The sequence below is a fragment of the Drosophila novamexicana genome, unplaced genomic scaffold, assembly GCF_003285875.2.
Source record: "Drosophila novamexicana strain 15010-1031.04,08,12 unplaced genomic scaffold, DnovRS2.1 tig00000820-arrow-pilon, whole genome shotgun sequence".
NCBI classification, from domain to species: domain Eukaryota; kingdom Metazoa; phylum Arthropoda; class Insecta; order Diptera; family Drosophilidae; genus Drosophila; species Drosophila novamexicana.
In genome coordinates, this window is record NW_020824828.1 from 1,989,512 (window position 1) to 2,006,161 (window position 16,650).

Below are 16,650 nucleotides of genomic sequence, written 5' to 3' on the forward strand. Positions count from 1 at the left end.
CACACACACACACACACACACGTAACACACACATACGTGCAACACTCTATACCCATAGTTTGCTGTCTGAGCATTTTCGTGACGGTTTTTGTGATGGCGCGGAGTTTTCCTTGTATCGTTTTCGTTTTATTGCTGTGCAGATTAGAGTTGCGAAATTGTTAAATTTTCGTTCTTTTGTTTTTTAGCGTTTTGCTTTTAATTTGTTTTCACTGCTGCTGCAGCAGCAGCTTTGACTTCTTTGTCCAATTTGAGTCACATTTTCCGTGCCCTCCGTGTGCTGAACCCTTTGCACTAGGAGAGCACTCTCTATTGCTCTTCTAGCGTCAACTAATTGGCAACCGACTTAAATAAGGATTAATATTCGACTGGTTGATGTTATCATTTCGGGATGAGAAAAGAAACAAATTAGATTACCAAAGCCACTTTGAAGACTAACACATCTAGTTTCTAAGAGTTCACTCAACAAGGCGTGGCCCTTAGCGATTATTATTCAGTGTTTACTTGCAAAACTAAATATGTTTTGGGTTATTATTTAAAATAGAACATCTGGAGTTGTGATAATAATGGCCTATAAGAAAATACACTACAAAATAATTTGACATATTCGAATTATTGTCTCCATTATCAATTTATCGATAATTATTGAAAAGCTACACTGCGCTCACACATAATCATTACCGATCTTACCTAAAAACACTACAGAACAGGGTTGTAAAATCGAAAAAAAAACCGTGGTTGCTTATGTTCACGGTTCGAACCAACTTTCTGGCTCAATTTGAAGTTCGGTTCTACTTTTCTTCGGTTCGAGGCATAAAATAATTTCAGATTCCAGATTTGATCTGGTTTAGTTTAAGCCTGGCTTGCAGCATTGAAAGTAAAAATATTATAAGAACAAATAAATATGCTTCGGTCTGCGCTTAACTGTACCTTATAGACAAATCTTTTAGGAAAGTAATTACTGTACGAATTCATAGAATTTATTTCTGAAAGCATCACCTGTCAGCCTATTATTAAGCATAAGAGAGTTTAAATATTCTTTATCGATATTTGTGAAATTAAATTCAACGGTGTTTGTAGCAACACCGAACACTACTCTCCACAGAGAGTTTGGTCACATTGCCTGGCAAATTCCGTTACGCATCTGCAAGCACTTCAGGCTGCCAAACAACCACATGTGGCAGGTGGCAGGTGGCTGGCGGCAGATGGCAGGTGACAGTCAGCGGGTAGCCGGCGCGTTTTACATACGACGAATCCTAAACGTTGTCGTCGCCGGCGGCGGTTCGCTGCAAATTATGCGATGCGCTTGCAATTTGCCGCTTGCTGTGTCATGTGTTAATATTTCACACACGTAAACGCACATACACGCACATACACGCACACACACACCCACACACATGCTGTAAAATTTAATTAATGCGCAGGTGTTGCAGCGGCAGCAAGCCGCAACAGGCAGAAGACTTGTTTAAGCCGCGACGCCGCATTCCCTAAAGGCTTCGGCTGCTTATTGCATCTACGGGCTGGATTCGCGTTTTCACATTGCCGTTGCTCCTGTTGCTGCTGTTGCCTTGCAAAGTGCTTTGTTAATTAGCCAACTGGCGATGCTGCTTTTCCAGCAATAATTTGCGCCCGCAAGTATGCAACACATTTGGTGCCAACAAGCGTGGGGGCGCCCCAGGCTATGTGCGTGCGCGCCTGCATTGTATTTCGCACACTATTTGTCAATGTCAGGACAGCACATAAACGCACCCACACACACACGCTAGCACACACACGCTAGCACACACACACACTCAAACACTTTCATACGCAGGCAGGAACACACAAAGTGCTTGGGTAGTCAACAACTACTTTGGTGTGGCCGCAGCTGCAGCGCGTTTTGCTAAATGTTAATGCAACCCAGTGACCCACAGAGTGGGGCATCAACATGCCCCCATTTGCCTGCCATCCCCGTGCTGCTCATTGTTCCCCTATCGCTACTCAATGACGTTGGCGCATCAACTGGCCAACAGTTTACACAACGTGTTAATCAAATGCAACGCTCAAAGTGTCGCTCATTTGCTTTTTCATAGCAGTGGATAGCAACAGCATGTGGCTAGACTGTAAAAGGGCAGTGCTGGCCGTGCCTCTGGCACTCATCAATGCTGCATCAATCAGCGGCCGGACAACAACAAATACCAGCCAGACACAATTGCCCAACAGCCCACTGCATGGGCATGTGTGTGAAATGATTAGCCAGTACGGGCCATGGCAAACATGTGTTGTAAAAACTCCAATTGGTTAATATGCTTCTTTTTTTTTTTTTTTGGCTACAAAGCTGAAAATGTCTTTAATCAGAGCATACATGCTTTAAAAACAATTAGCTTTAATTTCAGTCGGCTTTCTGTTCTCTGGGCAAGGCTTTAGCTAACGAGTCATAGAATTTGTTTAAACAACAACAATGCTTTTTATATTAATTGATGTATTTCTAAAGCAATTCTTACAAAATCTTGACTTTTAATATTTAGGAATAGTGGGACTGGAATGAGCAAATGAGCATCTGATGGGCGTCAGATTGTGCTTAGGCTGTGGATAAACAAGTCATAGTTAAATATATATTAGACCTTTGCATAGTCGCCTATTCTATTGTCTGTAAAAAAGAATTTAAATCAGCCACAAAGGGTTTTCTAGGGAATCGGGCGGGTCTGCTCAAAATTATGACTGAACTCAAGACAACGAAGCAGTTCGGAATCACTTAGCTAAATCTCTCTTTAATAAACTCTTCGGACTAAACTGTTTTAAATGGCCCATTTTATACTTCTAGTTTATAGCTTCATGTGTCGAATACTTTTGCTGTCATGAATCAGATTTAAATCATTTCTGGCTGGCTTTGAGAACTAGTTAAAGCTAGTTTTGGCCAAAGTACTTGCAATTTCTTCAACTCGAACAGTAACTTTTATTAAATGAACTAACTGTTCTAGTTAAAAAAAAAGTTGTTTTGATTTGCTGCGCTTGAAGCGATTTTTTGCATATATGTTTTTCAGCTTTTCATTTTGTTATAATGCATATGAGCCCAGGTTCAGGTCTTTAAATTTGTCATTTTATGAGTTTTTAATTCTAGTTTCTAGTCATATATATTAAATGTGAGCTCTGCGGGCACGCACAGCTCTATCTAAGACCTACAGGTGCTTGCCTTATGCGCTTGGCCAGTAAAACAATTTTACTAGCCAATAAAAAATGCGCTTTAATCGCTGGTCGTACTGAAAACGGTTGCGTAATTTTACGACACTTAAATTGCGGCAGAGAGAAATAAAAAAAAATCGATGCGAGTTGCTGCCCAAAAGAACTTGAAATGCATTTCAACGCTGAAGCTGAATAAAAAATCTGTCGTAAGCATTTTTTAATATATATTTGCTTGCTAAGTACTTATATATCAAGTTAATATGTTGCTGCACGCCCAAACAGATACACACATAGGCAAACACACCCAAAGGGCAAATGTATTTGGGTTGGGTGCTGCATGTGCGCGCCCTAAACTATGCAACACATTTAGTTTGCATGTTTGTGCAACGCATCTTTTCCAAACTCTGTTCCCAACGTGAAAGTGGGTAGATTTGTGCGTGTTTGCATATGATAATTATTTTATAACCGTTTACGTTTGATTTACCAATTAATTCAATATACCTTATGCAGTTATTGGGATTCACTGAATTATATATAACTACTAGATATTGCCTGGTATTTTCCAGCCTTGTCTAAAGCTTTCTGTTTTAGACCAAATTTCATCAGATCATTTGATCAAATATCATCCCATTTCGCGCCCAAGGAAAATGTGAGTCTAACTTTACTATATATACTATATACACACACCTCTCTAGAGCAACAATTGTGTTTTGAATTGTTCAAGCACTGCAAACAGGGTATCTAATAGCGTAAGCTGCTGACTGGCTGGGTTTTTTTTTCAAGCTCAGCCGCCGTCTGTCTGCACCTTGGTGAGGGGGGTAGGGCGTACGGGCAAACTTTGGGTGCCAACAGAGGAGCAGCAGCCGAGCAAAGCGCAGCGCCCTGAAATGTATGCGAATTTGCATAGAAAATAGACAGTTTGGAAAATTGCATTCCATGTTGATAACTTAAGGCCAAAGCAGGCGTTGTCGACGACTCTGACGTAGCGTTCAGCAGTTCGTTTCTGTGCTATGCTGTCTGTGTGCGAGTGAAGTGTGTGTGTGTGTGTGTGTGTGGAGAGTATGTCCTGATTGTCCTGATGCTCGACGCCAGCTGTAACTGAAACGGGCTTCAAGCACGCAACGCATGTGCATAAATAACTTGTTTAAATTTTATGGCAATGGCCATGGACAGGGTCCATCCAGGCGACTGTAACTCCTACAGCACCTATGACACCCATAGCACCTACTGCACTTGTCACCCAATTTATAAAGGACGGCGATCCGCACAACTAGGCACTTATAAGCGCTACCTGGCCGCACCTTGAGCGAAATGCAATTTAGCACACAGCCAAAGAACGTTCCAGTTGAAGTTGAAGTTGATATGCTGTCAGTGTCTGTGCCCAGGTTGATTGTGACCAGGTCTAGCTGCCCGCTAACGTCTATTCTGTGTCCTTTGCCGCAGCGACGCGAGCCTGCATTTTTAAATCAAACTCACAAATACCCATACTCTGTTGGCATAACCTTTATATTTCAGTAGGATATGCTGCCACAGTAGCTCAGCTACTTCTTTTATGGCAAACGTTTCCAAGCAACTAAGCTTGAGTTTCTTACAAGAAAAGAATATTCTGAAAATGAGATTATAATTATTTAAATATTTTCCTTGAGTTCCATAAAGTAGAGTTTGCTGAGATATTGTTATTTTGTAAGCCCCTTAAATGATCATCAAATCGCTTCTAGTAAGATATTAGATTAGCTTGGTTGAAATCTTGTTTTTGGTAATATGAAGCACAGACCTGTAGCATCCTTAAGTACAGGGTATATTTTTTGAGCATTCTTATTTGTGCTTTCCTTTTCGGTGTGTCTGTGTAGAGTTTTGTTTATCGTGTGCAGCTGCTTTGCTATTTCCCCCCTTTTGACTGTCTCTGTGTGTACACGGAGCAGCAGCAGCAACAAGATAAAGTCAAATAGTTACAGGCGTATCATTTCGAGCAATCTGACTAGGTTCCCAGGAAGCCAGCCAGCTGGTCGGACGGCCGTCGAGTCGGTCCATTCCATTCAGTCAGTCTTTTTCAAACAAACAGTATGTAACTTCGCCTGGTTTTTGCATCATTTTCTTTTCTATTTTTTCTCTTTGTAAGTCCTTAACGCTGCTCCTTATGACACTGCAAAGACCAGAAAGTCGAGGTATATCTGCATCTGTGATCGAAAAGCCAAAAAAAAATATAAATGTAATAAATGCAAACACCCCTTAGATGGCAAGCCTGTTGTTAAGCGAACCGCTTTGAAACCCAAATTTCAATAGTTTATTTATCGCAAGCCGAACCTCAAACAGCAGTTGAATAAAAATGACGAATGGAAACCTAAGCCTAACCAAATACGTTCTACTAATATAGATACCCTGAATAATACATTACAAAGCCTCGTTAAATATAAATTATTGGATTCTGACGGAAAGTATCGAATTTGACGGCGGTCAAAACTATCTATAATGACACTATGAAATCGTTATGCAACACTAGTAGCTAGGTCATACCGTTGCATAAAAACCACATGTCCTGCTTAACCACTTTCAGCGGCACAGGGTATACAGGAATATGAGGAAAAGCTCAAAAGCCGTTACGTGAATTTCAGCAAACTCAAGTCCAATTTGAATGGGGTACAATTTCTTTTAAAATTTAAAGTTCGCCTTAAACGATGCTTAAATGCTGGCTTATCGGGCTAGGGAAGACCACTTTTAAAGCACCTAACCAGCTAGACAATTTAAAGTTTCCGAGTTGCCAGCCAATTAGATGGGAAAGCAGCGACGTGCGTTGGTCTTAGCTTGAGAAAATGGCACAGCTACTTGACTCGTTGTTGCTGTTGCACGTTGTAGTTGTTGCAGGTTGTTGTTGCTGTAACCACTGAGCCTCTCACTAATTATGCAAAAATTAGTTGCATCTCGGGCACAACAAAAAAGAAAAAAAAAAAAACCTAACTGGAACGCGGCCTGCCAGCGACGACATATAAACACAAGCAAGCAGAAATATCAGCGGCATGCCGAATATTAAATACCCTTTTCGGGTATAAATAAACACTAAACGAACGGTAAATGTTTGATTTAGAGAGCTTATATTCAAAAAGATTTTGCCTAAATCAAGGAGTTTATTGGAGATCGTCGGCTTGATGAAGACAGCTTTTAACACCTATAATATCCCAATATTTTTTCATTTTCATTTTCAAAGATCTTTTAACGAATTCATGTGTGGGATCTATATGAAATATCATTTGAAAAGTGTCTTACATTTTTTCGCAAAATCAAAGCTACCTCGGAGGAAAGAGCGATTCAACATTTTTTTTTGTGAAGCTTTAAGTTTTGTTCTTTTTGCTTCAAACTTATTTTCAAAGCTCTACATAAAAACTTAATGAATACATGGTTCAGCGATTTGGAAAATTTCACCCGCAATAGTGGTAAATTGGCGGAATTTATTTTATACGTGCGACGAGCAAGGTCGGGTTATATACGCTTGCATAAATATATGTATTTTTATTGTATCAAAGACAATCAAAATAAATAAAATTTATATTTATATAGTATATGATTATATCGATTCTGTCGCAATAAAAAGTTGGATTTACTTGACGTTAAAAATGCTGTGACAAAAATTATGGTACCTTCTGCAAGGGTATGAAAAGCTGACAACTCTGCGCCTTCCTTCAGTTCTGGGCTTTACATTTTTTCGCACGTAGCTGAAAACCGCGTACCCGCGGGTGTGTGTGTGCCTCTCACTCTCTCTCTCTGTGTGTGTGTGCTAATTTAGGCGGCTTTTGTTGTCTCCCGCCTGAATGACATACACAGAGTTAGGCACAGAGCGTGGGAGCGCACAAAAAATTGCCGCCTGTCGTTTGTTGTTGCTGTCGTGGTATGGCAGCTCAAAATAATAAAAAAAGAAAAAAAACTGAGAAGATCCAAAAAAATAATAAACAACAATGCGACTTTGTCTGTGAGTGGGCCACGCGGTTGCAGCTGCAGCTGCAACAGTTACAGCAACAGAATTCTAAATAGCACAGCCAAGCAATGCGGCTGCTTTCCATTGGCATGCCCCAGCCCCCGGCCGGCACAGCTGCATTGCCCATAGCCCCCGGGTATTTGTGGTGCCGTTCAAGCATAACTTTCATATTCATTCATGCGTTCTTACATTGATAGCCAAGTCTCTGCCTGGCCTAAAAGACTAGACAAGACCACAAAACAAAATTGTCCAATCACATGGCTGATAAGCTTGAGCGGTGCGTATACATAATTTTTCGATATGTTCGCATTTTTGTGGTCAATCAAACATTTAATATTTAAATTAATAATTTTACATTTTGGAATAAGCCCAGTTCCTAAATTAAAAAATAATAATAAAATAATGGGCAAATATTTTCTTACTTTTACAATAAATTAGTTTTTTTTAGAACAATTTAAAGTTTTTGTTTTTTTGGGACATTTTTCTAAGATGTAGGGTCAACAGTTTTTTGGACTTAGAATCATAATAATTGGAATAAGAATCATAATAATTGACATTAAAAAAAAGTATCTTTCTCTATATTTTAAATGAATTAAGCTGTTTTTAGCTTTATTTCTTCTACTAGTAGTAGATTGAGAACGATTTTAGGTTTCTAAAATTATTTCAGCAAAAATTTAAGCTATATTTATTCAAAAATATTAAAAAGTATTCAAGGAAACTTTTTTTAAATAAACAAAATATTGAAAATCCGAATGAAAATAGGGGAAATGCCATAACCTAAGAATGTAACCTATTATATTAAACGACTTGGCTAAAGCCATGCCTAGTAACTTCTTAAATGTTTGTGCAGGACATGTTATTATACGTCTAGGATCTCATTAACTATAGATATTTCTGATCAGTATCAATAGCTGAGTCGGTAAAACCATGCCAGTCTGTCTATTTCTGCACAAACTAGAGCCTTCGTTACAGGTGATACCTATATCGAAATTACCCCTTATATTATGTAATTGCAATGGGAATGAAATCGGGTTTTGATGAAGACCTATTTTGTTTTCAATATACCTTGACCAAAATTGGCATTCAAAAGTTCTACTATGCAGCTTACATATGAGCTACATCTTTTCAAAATCGGACTTCTGTACAGCTCTCGAGGATGAATAGTATAAGAGGAATAGGTCGAAAAATAGTTTTTGTATGCAACAATGTTCTGATTTTTAAGATATCTCTAAAGATATCTTTAAAGATATTGTCTATATTTATTAGTCTTTCTTATTTTCTTTTTTCACATTAATTTTGATGTCTACAATGAAATTTATCTGAATCTTTTAATGTGCTTTGCTTGAAATCCTTTGCAGCCAAACGCGTTTAGATCATCATTAGCTTCACTTTCAAGTCATTTTTTGTCATATATCTTGTGCGTCCATTAAGTTGCATAATAGCTGGCTGCTCAGATGGTTTGTTGCTTTAGAATTTGGCTGGTGTATCGCCTCGGTTTACAGAAAACGGAGGCAAAAACTGTAGCGTCCGTTTTATTGCTCGCTAATCATCGGTTATATCGGAAGCTTCCATCTTGGCTCCAAATGATTTATGGGCCCCGCATGGATTGGCATTGATTCAATGCAGGCCGGGTGTCGGAGAGGCGGCAGCTGCCCCAAGGACGTTAAGAAGAGTATTTGTGCATGTGTGTGTGTGCGTGTGTGTGTGTGTGTGTGTGTATGTGGGTGGTTGGTTAAATGTTATATATCTTTTATTTGGATTCTTGTCTTGAAAATGTTGCAGATTTTGCAACTGCCACTCGGCTATTTGTCTTGAATTACTTTTCGATTTGCACTTTACACTTTACACACACACACACACAGATAGACACCCAAATGCACTTATTTATTTGGTTTTCAATTTCGGTTTTTGGCTTTTGCTTTTGTATATTGCAGGCGAAATGCTATCGGACAAGCGCCCGAGCTGTCCCAGTCGCCCACTTCGACAGGGTCCACAGTAGACAAATTGCGCGTAAAATAAAACTTCAATTGCAGCAATAACACGAGGAAAAACAACAGCCAGAACAGCAACAACAACAGTTGCTTGCTGCAACAGAAACCAAGCAAAAAGAAGAAATTGAAAAGCGTTTTAAAAACAATGAAAGTGGCAAATTCACAGCCCAACCCCCAGCTAAAAACCCACTCCTCTAAAATCCAGAATAGCTGCGGAAATTCGCAAATATTGCGAATACGTGTTGTTGTACGTGGGCGTGTTTCACTCTGTGTGTGTGTGTCTGTGCGTGTGTGGTGCATTTGAACATGGACAGCAACAAGAACAATAACAACATTTCCAACAACGCCGCGCGTTAATGTGGTACGTGGCGAACCCAAAAGCAATATTCGTTGCATTAAGCGAGCGCAACTCCAGGAAAAGTCAAATTTTCCGCTTTTACCTGTCGTTTGCCGCTACCGCTGCCGCTGGCATAGTCGCGTGCCCTTTAACGGTCAATCGAACCCCCGAGATTCTAAACGTGCGCGATACGACGACAGACGATCCGGGCAAAAGGTATACCAGGTATCGCAGGAGCTAAGCGCTGCGATTGTTTTAGTAGAGCAAACACATAGCAATACAGAAAAAGTAGTCACAAATTGTTCTCGATGTCAGGAGAACACGCCCGACATACGACCCTCTGCTAAGAGTTTCAGGTGTCTCGCTTCTTTATCGCTAGAAAGACAGCAAGGCGATACTTTGAGCAATACAGTACATAATCTGTTTTGATGAGCTTAGCATATGCTAAAGCATTTGTATCTAAATATTTCTTGCTATAACGGCCGGCGGCTTAGTCCTTCCTAGTCTGAGATTCGAACTGGATTTCCTTTGATCAGCTCACCCATTAGGACACACATCCGGAAAGATACTCAGGCGTGTATCGCTCGCTAATGTATCTTCCGCGCGAAACAACTTCCTACTCCCAACTTCTCACATTAGGAAAGCGATAAAATGTTTTATCGTCTTTGTTGTTGGGTATCAATAAGAAGAACTGCAGTCTGATTTTCTGCAATAACAAATGTCAGTTTTAACTTATGTTAAGATCTCTTTCGAGAGCCGATTCAGATATCGCTCGATTAGCAACTTCTGGATGGGCTAGTGTCTAGTCCGGAGATTCCATGTTGACATCAGTGATCCCCCGAATGATCCTTTATGTAAGCATTGGATTTACTCCATCAAGAGTACTGAAGAACTTTAAAAAGTATACATGTCTGCTATTAGAAGTGAAAGGTATTCTTCATCTGTTTGATTCGGAAAGATTGATATACATTCTATTTTTTACCCTTCCACTCTTAAAGGTTCTGCTTAAAGACTTTTGATATATGTATATATATATGAATTGTAGGATAGCTCAGCTATAAAATTTTCTCACAGACTTGCACATCTGCTAAATATGTGGTATGATACGTACATTTATTCTTTTTACATAAATCCCATAAGAAAGTACATTTTCACATTTTTAAAGTTTTTTAAATACTCTTAACTTCAATATCAAAAATCTGTGAACTAACAATCAAGAACTTATCATTCGTGTACCACGAATATACCTATGTATATATGTGTGGAGGTCTATTGACTTTTTGCAATTATGTTTTCAGCTCGGCTCGATGAATTAACTAGAATTTGATTTTTTAATTATCACTTTCTGTATTTTTCGAACTCTTTCCAGTGGGTGTGTGTGCGTGGCAGCTGCTAACCAAAGTGCAATTGGAATCGGCATTGAGAGCGGAACTGCAATCGGTATCGGGAATCAAGAAATACAAGTGCCCAACAGCCCCCGTCCGCCCCCTGGAGGGGCAGCTGCGCTGCAGCTGCAGCGGCGCCAGCGACAACTAGAACGGCACAGACGAGCAGCGTCACAGGCATGACGACGCTGGCAGCGACGTCGACGTCGACAGCGATGCCAGTGGATGGCATTGGCACTGCGAAAATGTTTTCGGATGCGGATGTGGCGGAAGTGCGGCACGTTGTGCAACGCATTTTGGTGCCGTGCGTTTTTGTTATTGGACTATTGGGAAATTCAGTGAGCATTTATGTTTTGACGCGGTAAGTGCACTTGTATGCGATGCTGTTGCTGCTGCCGTTGCCGTTGCTGTTGCCATTGGTGTTGCTGCCACAAACTGTTTTTGCTGTTTTGCTGTTGCATGGATTATGGCCGAGCGGCCAACTTGATTCGAATGGAGCAGAGTGCGGGTGCGGGCGCGGGTGCGGGTGTGTAAGTGTGTCAGTCTCACTGTGTGTGTACGTGGGTGCATTTTATGCATTTTATGTTTATGTTGCGTGTTGCACGGCCAAAAACTGCAAACAGGTACGCAGCACATTACACAGGGCATTTAATTGTTGCCATCTAGCTGGCACTCTAAAATCATTTCATTTCCCAAAATGCCAGCGACAACAACAACGGCAACAACAACAACAATGAGAGCAATGACAACAACAATTATGGCAGCAAAAACAACAATTTCACGTGCCAAATTCTAACGTTTCACAGATAAGGGCTCACTGGCCGCTTTAGTCGAGGTGGGCAGGCCAGGGACTTACCCTTTAATTGTTGAAAATATGCGACAATGCAAGGCGTTGTGTGCACCAAAGCTGAATGCCGTAGAAATGCCATAATATTCTCAGTTTTACAATTACCCAGTAAAATAAGGAAGTTATAATACGCCAATTTCTAGTTTAACTAGCAGGGAATTCTTTAATACAGGTGAAATATTTATACAATACGACCGCTTGTTGCTATATATAGCCAATTGCAGTAAATATATTCACAAATGTAGTTATTGGATCACTAAATGGTCGTGTGTATACCCGAGACAAAAGCTCATTGCTATGTAAGCTTATAGAAAACTAATAGTGTAGACTACTACAGATGTAAGGGCGACTGTAAGCTATATTCCTGCTGCTCATAAGCTTAGTACTCACCTTTGAGATTATAAATATATCCTTTTGAATACTTAATATTTTCATAGCTGAAAGCTAAGTAGAGCAAAATTCGTAAGCGTATTCGCGCAGCTTATAAATGGATTCCTTTGCAACACTTTAAGCTCTCATAGCTGACAGCTACGTAAAGCAGCAGTGTTGCTAAGTTGTGTTAGCGTATTTAACGAGCGACGTCGTGCAACCCTAGCTTAAGGTCAAACAACACAATTGCCAACAACTAAATATGAACAGTTAGGTTTTATTGCGCATTCGTTTGGTTTTATGACCTTGCCGACATTTGCGTGCATTTGCCAGATTTTTCTTTTTGACCAGGCTTGCCCCTGGCTGCCCTACAATTTCGTTATTCAATTATTGTTGCATTTGGTTCAGTTACATTGCATCTTCCTAACGGCTGTGGGCCTGATTTGCATACGCAAACAAACGATTTGCATACATCTTTTTATTTATTTTGTTTGAACGTTTTTTATTTTCTATATTATTTTTGTACTTTTTAGGAAGCGCATGAGATGCACTACAAATATTTATCTATCGGCTCTGGCAATTACGGATATTGCGTACCTGACCTTTGTATTAATTTTATCATTCAAACACTACGAATACATTAAATATCATTGCGAGCTGTATTGGCGACTATATGGCTTTATAATGTGGCTATGCGATGCATGTGGTAAGTACAAAATAAAAAAATATCCTTTATGTTGGGAGGAACCACGGGAAAGTTAGAATATGATACAGGAATTGGTGAGATATTGCTGAACTAGATAGCACAAGATTATTTACGAGCGCGAAGGAGTAAAGAAAATATTAGGAACTATATAAAGTTGAAAAGTAAACTTATGAACACTTTTATATATAAGCGATAATGGAAAGGGTTCTCTAATTTACTTTACATTCACAAATATTGGTTAGGTTAAGTTATTGGGGTATGGTTTAATACGGAACTATGTGATATTATGGCACTGTAATATAAATCCGGTCGGAATAATGATACGATATGGTATGTTTTGATGTCAGACGACATTTGAAATAAATCCGATAATATTGATTGAAATCATTCAGTTATAAGTTAATGATATTTTAATTAATTTAAAGTTAACCAAAAAAATTATACAAATTTTTTCTGACTCCGTGATATAAAATGCAAGGTTGGTAAAAAAGGAATGTTAAAAGGAAGAATCTCTTGGATTGAAATCGATTGAAAAGCACACTAAAGACGGGACAAGCAATTAGACAAAATTGAGCTATTGACAAAAGCCAGTAGAAAATAATGTAGAAAATAAAGCAAAGAAGACGAATCAAGAACAGAAAATAAGTAGGAAAAGGTATATAAATAAGAATAGTCTAGAGCAGGAACCGATATTAAAGCAAGTGCAATTCTCGTTAATCAAACAGAGTTTTTTTCGGTAAAAATATGGATACATTTTGTCCAAAGCCAATACTAGCTTATGGAATTAACTGGTACATTTGTAGCTTTTTACTTAACTGACAGACCATTTAATTTATTCTGGCACGAGTTGCAAAAGGAGTTTGGGCTAAAGTGGCCTGGGAGGGAGGTGTGGGGCATTATTAATAGCTCGATTGTACGCGTTCATGTTCAACAACAGTATACTGATATTGGCTTGTTCGAACTGGTTCAATTTCACACACACACACACACACACACACACACACACACACACACACACAGCGTACATCTCAATTTACATAGCCGTGTGCTTCACCATCGAGCGATTTATAGCTATACGCTATCCGCTCAAAAGACAAACATTCTGCACTGAGTCGCTGGCCAAGAAGGTAATAGCAGGTGAGTGGCCATTCGATGGATGTGATGCTGCCCCCACCCTGGACAAGCATTGAGCCAGCCTTTGTATTGTTTTGACAGCCGTCGCGCTCTTCTGCCTGTTGACCACGCTCTCGACGGCGTTCGAGCACACATATGACATCAATTGGAAATTGATTGATGGCGCCTATAGGCCCTGCAATCTGACGCTGGCAAATGTGTCGCCCACACCGGCCCAGCCCACCCAGGCGACCGCATGGCATGTAGATGAGCATGCGAACAATGCTGCCACGCCTCGCTATCTGGATCCCTTCGATTTAAGCAGCGGCAGCGGCAGCGGCGCCGGCGAGTCAGGTGAGTAAAGTTACCTGAAATCCTGCTTGTCCTTTAAATACTTTCATTAAGTAAGTTTTTTTCTATATCTCCCTCTCTCTCCTTCTCGTTCTATCTCTCACTGTCCCTTTGAAAGACCACATTCCAAGCAGACAGCACCGGTTACCAGCATCCACGTCCGCCTCGGTGGGCGTGACAGCCGCAGCCACCGAACCGGCAACGGCGGCGGCCACTGCTAGCTTGCTGCAGTTGTCACGTGCCAGACGCAGCGAGGACAACTTCGACAACGAGGCCAGCTCTAACAACAATTACAACTACAACAATAATAGCGCATTCGCATTTAACATAACGGAATACTGTCAAAATGTAAGCGAACAAAGAAAAACAAGTAAGAGTGCACTACTCGGCAGTATCTGACGGTGAAATACCCTGTGCTCAGCACCAAGCTGCAGTCACAAATACAACAAGTTATTTACTTACATACACGCACACAAGCACACGTGTGCACTTAACGCAAAGCTTTATCTTCCCTCAGGCCCACACTATGGGAAAGGCGTCCTTCAATATCTTCGGTGTTCGTTGTCCGATTTTTATAAAATTCGGAGGGCATAAATATGGTTTTTGAATGTGCGTAAATACTAAAGTTCAAAGCTTTACCTCCAAAATGGAGTTATTTTTACAATTTCGATGGAACGGGGGAGGGATTTATTAAGTATGTTATTCTATAGCATCTGGATATGTGAGTGCATACCAAATTTGGTATCTCTAGCTCTTAACATTTCGGAGATTCGTTTGAAAGTTCATATTTCAAAATGGATATTTTATAATATTATGAAAATAGGAGAAAGAAACTCTTATGAACTTGATCTGCCTATGAAGTATAGAGGTTATTAATTTCTATAGCTCTCAGATAGACCTTGACCGTTTGATCCAAAATGCGTTTTAGGTCGGAAGGTCGGATTTTAAATGATTTATTGGGTTATGTCATAGTCGTAGTCAATAATTTCGACTAATATTCTTGCTGACTACGAGGGGGGTTCGATCGCTAAGTATCGTGCTTAGAGTGCCGCGACTAATTCCACCTAATATAACATTAAGAGCATTTAGGAATCTGATTATTTTTACAAACTTGTTCGCATTTAGATGACTGTCTATACAAATGGGCTATCGAGTCTGGGCCAAAATGCGCTGTACTTTAATATCTGGAGTGTGTACACTTTAATTGTATTTGTGGTGCTGCCGCTCTTTGTACTGGCCACCTTCAACTGCTTTCTCATTCTGCTTGTGCACCGCTCAAAGAGCCTTCGTGGGGATCTAACCAACGCCAGCAGCATCAGGCGTACCAAGGTAACACGGAGCCGCCCACTTAAGAACTAATCCTGCTCATAACAGTTAATACCACTGAACGCATTTCCCTTTTTTTAGCGTAAGTCCAACTCCGGTCTAACGGGCAGCGTATCGCAGGAGAATCGGGTGACCATCACGCTGATTGCGGTGGTGCTCCTTTTCATTGTGTGCCAGCTGCCTTGGGCCATCTATTTGATACTGGTGCAGTATGTGGAAATTGAAATGAACATACAAAGGATTGCCGGAAACGTGTGCAATCTTCTGGTTGCCATCAATGCGGCTGCTAATTTTTTCTTATATTGTGTCCTCTCCGACAAGTATCGGAAGACGGTGCGTGAGCTAATCACGGGCTATCGGTATCGCCATCGGCACGCCCGCAACAACATCAGTCTCTATGCGCCACACACGACGACTACGCTCAATGGGGATGGAGCCGGCGGCGGTGGTGCGAGCGGCTATGGTAGTAGCTACAGCGGTGCAAGCAGTCGACGTTGTCGTGGTAAATCGGCGGTCGCGAGGCGTTTAATTGCGTGAGTCACGGGTTAAGTGCGGTTCCTGATCATCGATAACTATTATTACATTTTTTTTTTGTCTTATAGCTAAATCATGTCTCATTTTTACAATTTGAAAGCTGTACAATCCTAAAAACTCCGTGTTAGACTAAGCTGAGCAGTGCATACATATTTTAACTTTTTACTATTTACGACCATACATTTGTGCCATAATGTGATGATTATAGTTTGTATGATATGTAGTTATCCTAATCGTAATTGTTGTTGTCCTAAGCGTCATAAATGTGTACTCTTGATAAATACAATTGAGATCACTTTCACTAGTTCATTAAACAAATGAATGTTTCCACTAAACAATTTATTTCTTACATTTAAATTGAGTTAAATTGGGCTGGGGCAAATTTGCTGTTGAACTCAAGTGAACGATGATGCAATGCTCTTATTTTAGCTGCATAAGCTGTCAGAATTGAAATTTAATATATTTTTACTGCACATCTTTGTCCAGGCATAGTTTTAATGTTTAAAGTTCTGACATCCCAGCATTTCATCCGTTTCTCAACATGGGGAAAGCCAGAATACAACGT

The 16,650-nt window shown here is 40.2% G+C and overlaps 1 protein-coding gene across 3 annotated transcripts in view; it reads left to right on the forward strand.

The window, feature by feature from the left end:
- Window positions 1–16,401, forward strand: part of LOC115764302 — a 29,468-nt gene extending 13,067 nt beyond the window's left edge. Inside the window, exons 3-10 of one of the 3 annotated variants that reach the window (XM_030707238.1) lie at window positions 10,824–11,200; window positions 12,589–12,761; window positions 13,782–13,898; window positions 13,977–14,228; window positions 14,344–14,573; window positions 15,351–15,554; window positions 15,633–15,760; window positions 15,873–15,976. In XM_030707238.1, the coding sequence (XP_030563098.1) occupies window positions 11,019–11,200; window positions 12,589–12,761; window positions 13,782–13,898; window positions 13,977–14,228; window positions 14,344–14,573; window positions 15,351–15,554; window positions 15,633–15,760; window positions 15,873–15,897 (1,311 nt within the window). In that variant the 5' untranslated portion in view covers window positions 10,824–11,018 and the 3' untranslated portion in view covers window positions 15,898–15,976. Of the gene's footprint in view, window positions 1–10,823; window positions 11,201–12,588; window positions 12,762–13,781; window positions 13,899–13,976; window positions 14,229–14,343; window positions 14,574–15,350; window positions 15,555–15,632 lie in introns of all 3 variants that reach the window. The other 2 variants (XM_030707237.1, XM_030707236.1) reach the window with 2 other exon arrangements.
- The last annotated feature ends 249 nt before the right edge of the window (window positions 16,402–16,650 follow it).